This window comes from Acipenser ruthenus, chromosome 32 (assembly GCF_902713425.1).
Source record: "Acipenser ruthenus chromosome 32, fAciRut3.2 maternal haplotype, whole genome shotgun sequence".
NCBI lineage: Eukaryota > Metazoa > Chordata > Actinopteri > Acipenseriformes > Acipenseridae > Acipenser > Acipenser ruthenus.
The window spans coordinates 11890203-11905195 of record NC_081220.1 but is presented as its reverse complement, the minus strand read 5'-3'; the positions used below and the strand labels follow the sequence as shown (position 1 = coordinate 11905195).

Here is a 14993-nt window from a genome sequence, read left to right as displayed (position 1 = left end):
GGGTGCAATAAGAGCAAGAAATACATGCAATTCTTTCTCTCAGTTAATGTGTAAAAATGTAAATACAACACCATGGAATAGCTTACAAACTCATAACACAGGGACATGATACAAGGAAATCCATACATAAAAAATCCATGAGTGTATTTCTCTTGCACTCTTTGTCCGATAGATCTGACTTGCTGTATCTGTATCAGGGGGAGCCACCGCACACTTAAGCCCAGGGAACACGAAGCCACTTTGTGCCTTACAACTTGGTTTCAGGAGACCTTGTATCAGGCCACTGCATGGCACAGCAGGGCTTGATACAGCAACCTCAGACTAGGTCTCCTGGAACCAGGTTTCAAGCCACTGTTCCTGAAAAAGTGGCTTAGTGTTCCCTCAGCTTTAGAAACATGCTTTACAGTAATTTTAATGTCATTTTGCAGATACACTATGACTGGAGAAGAAGCTGGACAAATAGTCCATATGTTTTGTGTAACTGGACTGTCATATCTTACACATGCACATTGTGTGTAGTGTGTCTAATATTATTATAGACGAGTAATTGTTTCAATGTTTTTGTTCACACTAGGAATTCTGTTTTTATAAACTTTTACTCTGGAACATTCACTAGGAGAAAATATAATTTTTCTTCTGCACATCACAGTGTATCCAGTTAACGCTTCCTCCTGTATCAATGCTGCTGATTGAAGTGAGTGGTGTATTGTGGGAAGAGAACACCAGCACTGTTACAAGAGGAGGGAGCGTGATCTGGATACACTGCGATCCTTACAAGAAAAATGATCTTTCTCCTGGCAAACACTTCAGAATAAATATTGGAAAAATGTATTGCCCAGTTGATTTATGACCCACGTCATTCTTCTTCTTCTTATTATTTATTTCTTAGCAGACGCCCTTATCGAGGGCGACTTGCAAGATATCACATTATTTTCTTACATACAATTACCCATTTATAGAGTTGGGTTTTTACTGGAGCAATCTAGGTAAAGTACCTTGCTCAAGGGTACAGCAGCAGTGTCCCCCACCTGGGATTGAACCCACGACCCTCCAGTCAGGAGTCCAGAGCCCTAACCACCACTCCACACATGTGTGAGTAAACATTTCACAAGTCAATATGTCAAAATATGACCTGGGACACACAGGTAGCGTGATGCGTTTCATGTAAATTCCTGCTCACCGTCAAACTGAATGTTGCCCAACACACGATTCAAGCAGTTACAATCTGAAGTAAGAGTCAAGTTGAGACAAAGTGAAAAGGTGAATTTTATTTAAAATATTTTAATTAAAAAAAACAATTTTCCAAATACCATCTATCTTGAATATTTAACAATACATAAAAGAACCGACTTTTGCATGTGTTCACCAGCCACTCCCCTCTGTGTGCAGTGGGCACAACTCAGGCACTTTTAAACACATCTTCTGAAGTACTCATACCTGTTGTGCTGCATTTCAAAGAGAAATGTTAATTTGTCCTCAAACCTACCAATCTTATCACACAAATGTTTTTTTTACATTCCCCTTAACATTTTGGGGTGTTTGCAATCAGTCGTTCTGGCATTGTCTGCCCCCTTATATTGCGTTATCATTTTCTTCTTGATCTTAATTTGAGCTCACAAGAATGAAATGAGGAAGGGCAGTTCAGATTCTCCAGAGAAGCTCAAAGCAAGTTTAAATCCAGGTGAAGATTTAGAGAGAAATGATAACTCAATATCAGAGCAACAGATCCCCTGGTATAAATGAAAGTACCCAGAATCTCAAAACACTGCATTTCATCACCTACTGAGAACATCTTAAATAAAAAAGCATCCATTTCACTGCACTTTATTAAAACAATACAAAATACTTGGTAGCTAACAAAAAAAAGGACAAAGTTATACAAGCAGAGTGCATTTCTTTACAAAAAATATATTTATATATATATATATAGACAATTACTTTATTTACAATTAAAACACAATGCCCTTTCATGGAGTGTAAAAGGAGGCGTAATTCTAGACTTCTACTGCAGATACTCAAGACTACAGCCAGAACAATGGCCGCTATTCTTCACACATTAGGAATAACAAACTGCAGCTGTGCACCACATGTACAATCCTGTAATATAGAAGTTGTCACAACAGAAAATATAAATAAAATATCACCGATACAGAAGATGAAACAAAAAAAGGACGCCGGTCCTGCCAAATAGGAAATCTTCACTGTGGAAGTTTTTTTTTTTTTTTTTTTTAAATGGTAGTTCCACTAAACGATTTCCACAGTAAATATTTCATCTTACAGACTGCCGGCCTGTGCCGTTACAACACTGTCAAAAAATCCAAACAGCTGCCATACAGCGCCCCCCTAGTGGCTGTTGCACCAGAAATGATTCCAGGACAGTTCCCCTAACTTTGAAAGGCCACCCAACCATGCATGTTGAATCAGGAAACCATATTACCTTGAAACAAATCCATTTTTTTGTATTAATTTGTTTTAAGAGCGAGTTTGATGAATTCCAGGAAGTGCTAGTAGGCTTTACAGAACACCTACATATTGTTAATGTATTTTTGACTGCATTCGAGACCAATTAAGAATAGACATGTACGGTTTTCATTTCAAGGCAGGCAATGATATTTAAATGTCTATTATAGAAACTTTGAATAAATTAGAAACTTAACTTTGATTTTAAGTTAGGCATTTTTTCAATACAGAATACAAGGATTCACAACACGTGTACTGGTACAAAATCCATTACGTGTTCATAGAAGCCTATAAAGAAGTCTGAAAACTGTTGAAATTATTTTTGGTGCCAGTACACCACTACTGCTGAAAACACTTCATTCAGTTGATTTTGTCTGTGAAGTCTTTAAACAGGCAGACAATATTGGGGCTACATGCTTTCGTGTGGCTTGAAAGTACCCTTGGACAGTGTGAAATACTGCAAAAACAGAAACACGGGCAATACACAACTAATTAACACCACACAACTGCACAGGAAGGACAGAAGTGCAGAGGAGTGCAGAGGGGTGCATAGGACTGCACAGGAGTGCAGAGGGGTGCATAGGAGTGCAGAGGGGTGCATAGGAGTGCATAGGAGTGCATAGGGGTGCAGAGGACTGCACAGGAGTGCAGAGGGGTGCATAGGCGTGCGCATCTAAGCAAGTTTGTGTAGCAAGTGTCATTCTCATAGTTTCAGACCTGGCATGCTAATCTTGTAAAAGGTTGAGGATGTTTAAAAGAGTTACTGTGTTATGAATGAAAAATGATGAGGCTCTACCATCGACTTCTATAGGAGAACAAGACTCCTCATTAATCTGATTGGCAAGAATCACTTTAGTTTTGAATATGTTATGGTACATACACATACATATAGTCCCTTACCATTTTATGATATTGTAATCCTTGTGTGTGGCTCTTTTTGCAATTGCTCAAATACTGTGTTGTTTAAGTCTGTGTCAAAGTGCTTTCACCCGTGCCCAGGAGCTGCTCTTCAGTTCTAGTTGCCTGCTGTAGACTTATACAAAGCTAGATCAGCCAAAGTAAGAAGCCAGCGCCACCTAGTGATCGGTAAGTTTCATAACACATTGCTGGCAACACAGATCTGACCACTAGATGGCTCTGTCGCTCATAAAAGACCCGTCACAGTCCAGTAAATCTGAAGAGCTGCTGCTGGACTCAGGTAAAAGCAACACAGATTAAAGTCCAGTGTTTGAGTAACTGCAGCAAGAAGCACTCAGGATAACTGCACACATCATACAAAGGTAAAGGGGGCAGCAGCAACTCAAGTATATTTTGAAGCTGCTCTTTAGGTTAGGGCTGATTGTGGGGTTGTAGGGTACATTGACTCCACAGTAAAAATGGTCTAATATAGTGAGCTACTGATTCTTTCAAATCAGTAATTTTCCCTCCTAGAACCACAGTAGGTTTGACATCACTTGCCTTTAATTGCATCCAATTAGCAACAGGAGGTGGGGCATGTGAAACATCCCACTAGACCAATCAGAGAACACCATTCAAAGTTGTAAGTGCTTTTTTGATATCACTAAAAATAAACTTTTATTTTTTTCTCGTAAAACATTGTGAATACACAAGCTTTATCTAAAACAAGTTTTTTTATATATATATATATATATATACTTTGTTAGGTTTTTAGAATACACCTCCCGCTTCAATATTTACAAGTGAATTATTTCCTTGTTAGTTTAAAACCCTTTTTTAAAAAAAAAATCTAGTAAAAACCTTCCATGAAATTATGCTCTGTTGTGTTCCCCCTCAAAGCATAATTCAACAATAATACATGTAGAAAAATATATACAATCACAAAGCATACATTTATGGCCATTTTGTACACATTATCCCTAAAAGCAAAGTAAAGAAAGGATGCGTTTGTTAATTTAAAACGGAAAAGTTGAAATACTTCCTTGTTAGTTGACTGTGTCCATAATGCATGCTAACCTGATATTTCTCTGTAGCTGCTCTCTGTACAATGGGATTTCCACCTGCATCTCTATAGCATTGTTAAGGGAGTGCTGACCAAGGGATATGATCACTGGATCCCTCTTTCTTCTGTCCAAGAGCTTTCGGTTCTTTGCATTTTATACTTTGAATTTTAGACTGAACGCGGTACCCTAGAATATGTGTAGCAAAACCAGAACAAAGGATTTGAACCCTAACACACACGCCATTGGGTTTGTCTCCAGTTCACATGACACTGCACACATCAGCTTCCACTGTTACAAATCATAACTACACATCTAGGAGTTTGTACAAGTTACCTAAATTTGAAAACTGTAAATAACTTTTTGAAACAAAACCACTATAACAAGCAGGCTATCCCATTGCAGCCTCTGCTAAACAAACTGAGGCACTGAAACTTGTGTTCTGAGTCGCTGACAGTTTCCTCCAACACCATGATCAAAGAACACTTCACACTAAATGAAGATAAAGTGTTACATTTAGCAGAGCTGTGAATAAGACAATGAAACGCTGTGTTACTGTAGCTTTCAGTGGGCTGCATTAATAATCCATTCAGAATAAAGTTGTCTGCTGTTTCAGTATAAATGATCTGAGCATGAAGAGAACAGCTTCACACCTGTGCTACGAAGCCTGGGTATCTTCACTTCTCTTCTGCTCTTTGCAGCGATTCTATCTGGACGAGTCTGCGAGCTGCATCACGGTTATACTGTGAGAATGCACCTGCATATACAGCAGAGTTTGTTTTTACTGGTTATGCAGGAGCCATGAGGAATACTGTCATTCTGGTGAGAGACGAGTACAGTGTGGGGGCTCCTATGCAGATGTTACTACACTATAGTTGCTGCTGCACCCTGAACTTCTCTCCAATAACACGGTAAGGGATTCAACAAAGAATGATATAAACTGATAGCAAAGGTCCAAACAAACAGATCAACAAAGGTCAAGGGGGACCAGCAAGAATAGAACGAATAGTAAAGCAAAGTGCTATGTACTCTCACCAATGGCTTCAAATCAATCACTTTAACATTATTTTACAGATAACCAAAATAATACAACATTAAAAAACAAAAAAAATACACAAAACCAGGCCCGACTACTTTTCTTTTTGCTGCTCAACAGCAACACCTGGTGGCCAGAAGTGGGACTGGAGCACCTAGCGCCTGCATCAAATCAGTGCAACATTAGGACGCTTGGACTCACTGCTCCAAAGAGCAGAGTGGAAACAACCCCATCAAACACTGAATAAAAAACACAGGGCTGGGCTTTGATCAGTATCGCTATGTGTTCTCATAGAAAGTGCTGGTGGACAGGAAACAGGAAATCAATTCCATACAGGTATATAAAAGGATAGACCTGTGGAATACAGGCTTGTTGTATGAAGAGGCCCCTGGGTTAGGGGTCTGCACCCCGGATTCACCCCGAAACGCAGTCCTGTCTGCACTCGGCTCATCCTGACAACATCAACTACAATTCTTCACATCAAAGCTCTTAATAGAGTTACAAGAACTGGAACCAGCTTCATTTCCACACTGCAGCCCAGCACTCACTGAGCCACTCAAACCCACTGCAGCCCAGCACTTTCTTTCTAAACCACCGAGCTACAGAAGTTATACAGATTTTAGAAGTACGTGGTAGGCATTGTCGATTGGGGGTGGTGTATGAACAGAAAATCACTAATGGGATCCCTTTCACAGTTCAAACACAGTGGCACTGAACAACATTCGGACAGCTTCAATTTGAATATTTATGCAGTACAGAAAAGGTTCAATTGTGTAGATTTCCAACTACAATTCTACAACCCTGAACAAACGGGTCATAGTTGACATTGAATCAGTGCAAATGGTCTCATTTACATGTATATTTTCATCAAAGTGGGTAGATACGCCCTGACAAAGTGGCCAGGCAGAGTTTGATTCATGGGCTTGTTTTAATCAAACCGAATTATCACAGTGCAATGTGAAAGCAAAATCAATTTGGAAAAATGTGGAAGCGAAACCAGCAAAACCAGTTCACTTCTACTCGATGTACTTTTAAAAACTTTGAATTTATGTTCCAAACAAACCAAATGTGAAAAAGGCCCATAGATCTACAGGGAACTCTAGTTACACAAGTGAACCTGTAATCTAGTACATTTACAGTAAATGCAGGGTTAAACTCACACTGGCCCTGCTGCTGCTGCACCCAGTCCTGGGGTTCAGAACTCCCCTTGTTCAGATAGATTATCGAAAGGCCCAAGTACCTAAGAGCAATCAGACCCCTGCTAAACCTGGAATGACTGCACTCCTCATCACAGCATGAATGAGCCTCACTGTAGGTTTACTGCTGGGAGTTTATCATGCAGTTATAGTGGAAGAACATTTAACAGTGTTCAAAGTCCTGGCCCCTTTAAATAAGGGGCTCCCAAAATACCCTAATAAATGAATCTATTTTGAGATTGAAAACGTCATGAAAACAACCAAACACGTTGTGTAACATGGCTTAGCTGCTTGATCATTTTCTATTTAATCTTGGCGTCTGACCAACAGTTGACCAAATGCAGTCGGGGCAGAGATATCCAAGCTAAGAAATCACAGCAAATGAATACCTGACACCTAAAACACAGCTGACCAGTGCTTTAAGTGCGGCACAGAAACCAGGACCAGACAACACAGATGGTCTTAGTGGGTAGCAGACTCTTCTTCACACACAGTGGGGAGGAGGGGATGGAAGGGGTTACCTAGCCATACTGTGGATGCTAATCCCTGGGATCCTTTGGAGACTTGCCAAAGGTTCAAGATCAGCAACTTTGACTTTGTATATCTCCGCCCCTCTCAATCCCAACGTGTCGTCAGCATGGCTGGTCAGAAACGACTCAGAAGCTGAAAGTGGCTGTCATGAGGCGAGCGGTTTAGTGAGCCCTGAAAAATAAAATGCTAAATATAAGGTTTAGTTCTGAAAGCCAGGAGTGAGTGTGCAGGTCTCTAACCGACTGTCTGAATGGGTCTTTCAGTGTTGCTGGTTCTGTCACTTGAGCCGGTCCGATCGGAAGGACTCCTCCACGGAGGGGTCTGGCATCACCAGGTCAGCCTCCCCCAGCATGCCCAGCCCCTCCAGGGCCAGGGGCTCCATCCTGAGGGCATCATCCAGGCTGAAATGGCCGAATTCGAAGCCAGGCACCCCAGCCAGAGCGCTGGCGATCTCCTTGGACAGCCCTGGAGGAGAGTCCCCTGCACAACAAGGACACACAGTCACAACCAGCGCTGCCAATCACAGACAAATTTAAAGCAGCCAGCAAAACAGTTCTATCAATGTTCTCCGCTACTGCCCAGCCGTTCACAGAGCTCAAATGTGCACTTATGAAAAAAAAAAAAATACGTTTGTATCAATCAGCGCTTTCATTTTAAAACTGCTGGTACTACGCCAGGTTACAGAAATCGGTTTACAAGCCATTCTTTCAGAGCTGTTCTTCAGTTCCAGTTGCCTAGCACAGGCCAATAGAAGAGAAGAGCTGCTCCTGAACTCCTAGTCAAAGCAACACAGACTTATCAAAACATTAAACAAAAAAAAACATTTCTTGAGTAATTGCAAGAAGCACTCAATGATTGAAACAAAAAAAATAAAATAAAAAAGGAACTACTAAACTATTTTTGGTAATTCTGTAAATCAGTCAGGATAAAAATATAATGTAATAAAACACACGCTTGCCATAATCTGTATACGTCTTTCATACAAGAGAATGTGAGCCGTGCAGAAAGGGGAATCTGATCGCGCTCCAAACAGCAGGAATAACCACACATTTATTACAAGGAGCAGCTCATTCACCAGGGCTCTGATTGCTCAGCCCCGCACAGAGCCGTCCAGGGCTCTGATTGCTCAGCCCCGCACAGAGCCGTCCAGGGCTCTGATTGCTCAGCCCCGCACAGAGCCGTCCAGGGCTCTGATTGCTCAGCCCCGCACAGAGCCGTCCAGGGCTCTGATTGCTCAGCCCCGCACAGAGCCGTCCAGGGCTCTGATTGCTCAGCCCCGCACAGAGCCGTCCAGGGCTCTGATTGCTCAGCCCCGCACAGAGCCGTCCAGGGCTCTGATTGCTCAGCCCCGCACAGAGCCGTCCAGGGCTCTGATTGCTCAGCCCCGCACAGAGCCGTCCAGGGCTCTGATTGCTCAGCCCCGCACAGAGCCGTCCAGGGCTCTGATTGCTCAGCCCCGCACAGAGCCGTCCAGGGCTCTGATTGCTCAGCCCCGCACAGAGCCGTCCAGGGCTCTGATTGCTCAGCCCCACACAGAGCCGTCCAGGGCTCCGATTGCTCAGCTCCGCACAGCCGTCCAGGGCTCTGATTGCTCAGCCCCGCACAGAGCCGTCCAGGGCTCTGATTGCTCAGCCCCGCACAGAGCCGTCCAGGGCTCTGATTGCTCAGCCCCGCACAGAGCCGTCCAGGGCTCTGATTGCTCAGCCCTGCACAGAGCCGGAGTCACGCGAGGCAGCATGTACCTGTGAGGATGATGCTGGGCACGTTGCCATGGCGCCCCCCTGTGCAGCTCTGCTTCTGTTTGTTCAGGAGCTGGGGGTCCTGCAGGTTGCTGTGGCTGCCCCCCTGCCTGCCCGACTCCGCCGGGGAGAAGGTCTGGCCGTGCAGCTCCCCCGGGAAGCCACCTCCTCCGCTGCTGTTATTACTGAGAGACAGGCTCCCCGCAGGACTCTCCATGTTGAACTGCTCCAGCTGAAAGAAACAAAGAGATAAAGACTCAAATCAGGACTGACTTCAAAGTGGTTTGAAAGCAGATCAAACCCATTAAAATCAGGACTGTCTGTCTGTCAGCCCCAGTTAGGATTGCAGGCTGGCAGAACTCCATCTCTTCACACTCATGGTGGAGGTTACCCAATAAGAGACCAACGTGAGAAGCAGGTTTTAAAAATTGCAAATTTATAAAAAGCAGTTCTACATAAAATGTGATCCATCCAGATTGTGTGCAATGTCTGATTGGATTGCAGATAGAAGCAGTCTGAACTGCCGAAGCCCTGGAAGAGGTACCTGTTGGGAGAGAGCTTGAGTCTGCCTGGCTGTCAGCTGCAGCCCCAGATAGGGGTCGTCTAAGAGAGAGCTCAGCAGAGACGACTCCTAGAAAACAATAAGAAAAGAAATCAGCTCAGTTGTACTATTTTACAGCACCTCACGCAGACAGCTTGCAGACTACATTCAAATGGCTTTTTATTATTTATTTGTTATCGATACTCTACACAAGTCTATGCTAAGGTTCTTTCACCCGAGTTCAGGAGCTGCTCTTCAGTTCTAGTTGCCTGCCATACATATCCGTAACAGAACATGTCCTTATAGAAGTGCGAGTCAGCGCTATCTGGGTGATCTGCCACTTTGGATCAGATCCTTTTGTTTTGCTGCCAACACACTATCTGTGCACGAGAGACTGAGGAAGTTGCCAATCATTCCCAATGGTTCAATTTGCTTTATACTCATCTTCTCAAAAGGATGACGTCGCCAGCTTGATACTGAGTTCTAGTTTCCTGACACAGACATATGTAACCTAGGCTAGGTCAACCAAAGTGTCTTTGTGAAGTAAAAGCCAGGGGCATCCAGTAACAGGTATTCCTTTTTGTACGGCTGGCAATACCCGTTCCCTAGGTGGCACTGGCTCTTACTTCTATTAAAACAGTGATCTAGTCTGGGTTACATGTATCTATTCTTCATGTCTTTTTTCAACCACTTCTGAAAGTTTCAGCTTTGTTTACTGAAAGGGAAGCACTTTTAATAAGACACTGGAACAATCAATGTCTTATTAAAAGCTAGGTCTGTAAATTCCCAGACACTGAAAAAGACTTCGTCAAAACATTTGTCATTGAATTTACATTGTGGAATAGTTGAACCCTATTATCTATAATCTGGAAATCTCTCAAAAACGGCAGGTATAAAAAGATAGATTTTTAACAGATAAAGTTGCAATCTGTACTGCGGCGCACAGAAGAGCTAAAACAAAAACTATATGCAAGGAATGAGACTCACATTGTACAGATTTAAATCACAGACGAGGGACTGACTGAGTTGAGGCGTTCGGGGCGGATTCTGATAGTGAAACTGTTGCTGTTGCATTGGCTCCTGCGCATTCTGTTGCTGCAGTTGTTGCTGCTGATTCTGCTGCTGCTGCAGTTGCTGCTGATTCTGTTGCTGCAGTTGTTGTTGCTGATTCTGCTGCTGTTGCAGTTGTTGCTGTTGATTCTGCTGTTGCTGCTGATTCTGCTGCTGCAGTTGTTGTTGCTGATTCTGCTGCTGTTGCAGTTGTTGCTGTTGATTCTGCTGTTGCAGTTGTTGTTGCTGATTCTGCTGCTGTTGCAGTTGTTGCTGCTGATTCTGCTGCTGCAGTTGTTGCTGCTGATTCTGCTGCTGCAGTTGTTGCTGCTGATTCTGCTGCTGCAGTTGTTGCTGCTGATTCTGCTGCTGCAGTTGTTGCTGCTGATTCTGCTGCTGCAGTTGTTGTTGCTGATTCTGCTGCTGCAGTTGTTGCTGATTCTGCTGCTGCAGTTGTTTCTGATTCTGCTGCTGCAGTTGCTGATGATGATGATGATGATTCTGCTGCTGCTGTTGCTGCTGATGATTCTGCTGTTGCAGTTGCTGCCTTTGTTGTTGCTGTTGATTCTGCTGTTGCAAGGATTGCTGGGGATGTTGCAAAGGTTGTTGGGAAGGCTGCTGCTGCATTGGCTGCTGGGATGGTATAGGCGGGTGTGTTTGGCTGTAGGAGTATGGTGGCAGTTTACTGGTGTCCAGGGGAACCCCCTGCAGCAGTAGAAATAGGTCACGTTAGCAGTGTTTCAGAAAAGAAACGGCAAAACAGGACCCTTACAGAACTCTTACAAGGAAACGAGCAATGTTATCACCCCTTTAACTACATTGAATTAGCTGGCTCTCAGATCCCCTGTACAGCATTGAATTCTCTATTCTAGACTGTATTGAATTAACTGGCTCTCAGATCCCCAGTACAGCACCGAGTTCTCTATACTAGACTGTATTGAATTAGCTGGCTATCAGATCCCCAGCACAGTAAGTGGTTCTGTACAGTGTAACGATGCAGTGCTGTATACAGATGCAGTGCTGTACAGTATAAAGATGCAGTACAGTATATGTTTCCTTCATGAAACCCAAGTTGCCCAGTTTACCTGTGTGATGGAGGACAGCGTGGGGGAAATGGTAGGAGAGAACTGTTTGGGGTGGTGCCGCCGCAAATCTCCGCCCAGTGGGAGGAGCAGGGGGCTCAGCGGAGCCCGTCTCCGTGGCGACGTGCTGAGTGACACCGCCGGAGGCTGCTGCTGGCTCTGCATCATCATTGGAGAGTAGGAGGAGGAAGAGGAGGAGGAGCCAACCCCACTGCTGTAGCTGGGGTTGCTGGCAGTCGATTGGATGGACAGACTTCCGAGGGAGGAGTTACTGACAGAGGAGAGTAGGGAGGCGTTGCTAAGAGATGACTGCAGGGACTGGTTGCTAGGCGACGACTGGAGGGAGGACTTGAGGGAGGACTGCAATGAGGGGTTGCTAAAGGAAGTCTGGAAGGGCAGGCTGCTGAGAGAGGATTGGATGTTGGGGTTGCTTAGCGACGACTGGAGGGAGGGGTTGCTAAAGGAACCCTGTAATGATGACGGCCCTGGAGAGGAAGAGAGAAAAATAAATAAATAAATATGTTATGTATGTATGTTACAGGCATATTGTGAAAACAGTAGTTAGACATTATGTGAAATGCCAAATCCCTGGTCATTTGGTATTATTAAATCAAACATTTTTGCTGCATTTAGTTGCATCCAGTGTGGCGTTAAAGTTGTTCCTACATCTTCCCAATCCTAAATTTAATAAAAACAACTGTGCTAGACAACCATGAATTCTATTTCCTCAAATTATAAAAGTAAAACCTCCGAGAGAGGTTGTCTCACCAGTTCAAGTGAATTTAAGTCTGAGATATAACCAGTGTTACAATAATGCATAAAATAACGAAATTAAAATATTCTGTGCTAAATATCTGGATTATGATGACATTCTTTTGTTGAAGTGAACTCAAAGTAAGTTCCTGTGCTGTTCACTGGTTTTAAGAACAATTAATGATACACATACATTTTAATGTTAAAAAAAAATAAAAAATAAATTTCATCTCTTCATAAAATATGTATGTACTGTGAGAAATGCCCCTTATGAACCTTCTGGTATAAGAGACACATTCTGTGTTGTTGGGACTATAAAGTGCTAAGTCCTTACACCATGAAAGAAACATCTCTCATTATAATCAGGGGTTCACAAGACCGCTATGCAGGTACGCATGCACACCAATAAAAAACAAATGCAGACTTCCATATTGTTTTGAACACGCAAATGCGTACCGTCAGCACATTTAACAGGAAAGCATGTTTCATGTAGGCAGCGAGGGTGCTCACGATTACAAGGTCAAGCATATCACCTGGCTGTAACCCACACCTGCCTAACTTCCTGGTTTTCTATTGAGTTTCAAGGTCTCTGGGATCGGTCAGCGATCTCCAGGTAACTGAGCTTATCATCGCTGACCAGAATTAAATACCAGTCCCCATAGTTCACTTAAGGCCGGAGGGTTCCAATTCACTAAAAGTCCATCTCTACTAGCGCTATCATTGGCTGCTTCAAGATTTTATAAAAAAAAAACACGGACAGCGATAGGTGGAATCACTCCAGTTCAAAATATCAATCATTTTCTTTTAATGGAGATTTGAAACAACCAATGACAGCAGGGCTCTCGATTTAGCTGTCCAATCAGAGAAGAGGGATGTAAGGGGCATGGCGTTGTGGAAGCTCGCTTGAGAGGAGGTGTCGATGTTTGAGCGCCATTACATTTAAACTTGAGTTTTAAAAAAAAGACATTTACTTAAGCATTTTATTTAAGATATAATTTTTTATATGTTGTCGTCGTCTCTGACACTGCCATTAAGCAGTGCAGCTTGTGAGCGTGAGTTTTCATGTGCCAACATTTTAAATTTTAAAAACCTTTCTGCCCTGATGCATATGAACCCAGCATCCTTGACGGGTGCAAATTGCTTTGAAAAATGGTGCTAAACTGTTTTGAAAGTTTAGTACCAGAGTCTACTGGTGCTAAATTATTAAACCCCGCCCTAATCAAGCCCCCCTTACAACTTTTTTGGGAATTCGATGTTTACCGATTACAAATTGAAAAGTAGCAAGCCTAACTAACGAAATGTTATTATTTATTTTTTGTTACTATTTCGTTATCGTTTTACATTATGTTTTAGTTTTAGTTACTATTAAAGGATATGATTTATGTTCGTTAAGACATTTTCGTTATTGTTACAGTTAACTAAAAAAACACTGCTTGCTACCTATAAAAACATAAGAAAGTTTACAAACGAGAGGAGGCCATTCGGCCCATCTTGTTCGTTTGGTTGTTAGTAGCTTATTGAAGCAGCTTCTTGAAGGATCCCAGGGTGTCAGCTTTAACAACATTACTGGGGAGTTGATGGGGTTTAGATAACTGAAATACAACGGCCCCTCTTTGCATCACTGCAGTCGGAAGCCATAGTTACTAGGCTGCTGTTTGTGTTCCACCTTAAATATGAAAAGTTTGGGAACGAGAGAAAAGGCCTTTTGGCCCATCAAGGCTCGTCCCTTGTTAGCACACCATTCTCCCTTACTGGGAAGGATCTCATTTAAAAGCACACAATCTAATCTTTTTGTAATGTTCCCAGTGTTTTAGATCCTACTTCTTCACCTGGTAGGCTATTCCATGCATTTACAACTTGCTGTGTAACAAAGGGCTTCCTACCTGAAAGTGCTGGAGGAATGGAAGTATATGGCCTATGGCAGTTATACCCCATCCCTCAGTATAAAGGCCTGCCTGTTATTTCACAGCCGCACTGAGCTGCTGTTTCATAACACATGTTGCTGAACGGATGAGGGCAGCCCGGGGGTGTCTTACCCTGCGAGAGGAAGGCTGACTCCACTCCGAAGCCCAGCTGGGTCAGGGTGCTGGCCAAGTTGCCCGTGCTGCTGCCCCCGCTCAGGCTGGGGAAGGGGGGCTCGTCGGGGTCCAGGGGGGTGGGCAGGGGGGAGGGGAAGTGCAGGCTGGTCAGGTCTGGCAGAGAGCCCCCCGTGTTCAGAGCGGACGGGATGAGGGCGCTGCTGGAATGCTGCTCCGGAGACGGGAAGATACTGAAGAGAAGGAGAGACTGCATTACTGGCAAGTAGAGCCTTCATTTGCAGGCTACAATACAATACACATTTTTATATAGCGCCCATCACAAGTTCAAAACATAAGAGAGAGCTCATATGTACAATACACTCCAGCTACAACTGATTATAGAAAAGCACATTTCAAAAAGTAATGTTTCCAATGTAGACTTAAAAGAATCAAATGTTTCAACCTGCTTAATGTCAAGTTCCACAGGCAAGGAGCACAACAGCAAAAAGCTCTGTCTCCAGCCAATTTGAGACTATTTTTTGGCACAATTAAAAGTTCTTCATTTTCTGACCTCAAGGAATGAATAGAATTAAATGGAGTTAGTAGTTCTTGGAAAATGGACAGCCCTA

The 14993-nt window shown here is 43.3% G+C and overlaps 1 protein-coding gene across 3 annotated transcripts in view; it reads right to left on the bottom strand.

Moving 5' to 3' along the window:
* Positions 1-4101: 4101 nt before the first annotated feature.
* Positions 4102-14993, bottom strand: part of LOC117965087 (CREB-regulated transcription coactivator 2-like) — a 30653-nt gene continuing 19761 nt past the window's right edge. For all 3 annotated transcript variants that reach the window (XM_059006440.1, XM_059006442.1, XM_059006441.1), the window contains 6 exons: positions 14383-14615; positions 11597-12078; positions 10449-11216; positions 9465-9551; positions 8924-9152; positions 4102-7661 (listed from right to left, as the gene is read on the bottom strand). In XM_059006440.1, coding sequence (XP_058862423.1) covers positions 7459-7661; positions 8924-9152; positions 9465-9551; positions 10449-11216; positions 11597-12078; positions 14383-14615 — 2002 coding nt within the window. In that variant the 3' untranslated portion in view covers positions 4102-7458. The remainder of the gene's footprint in view (positions 7662-8923; positions 9153-9464; positions 9552-10448; positions 11217-11596; positions 12079-14382; positions 14616-14993) is intronic.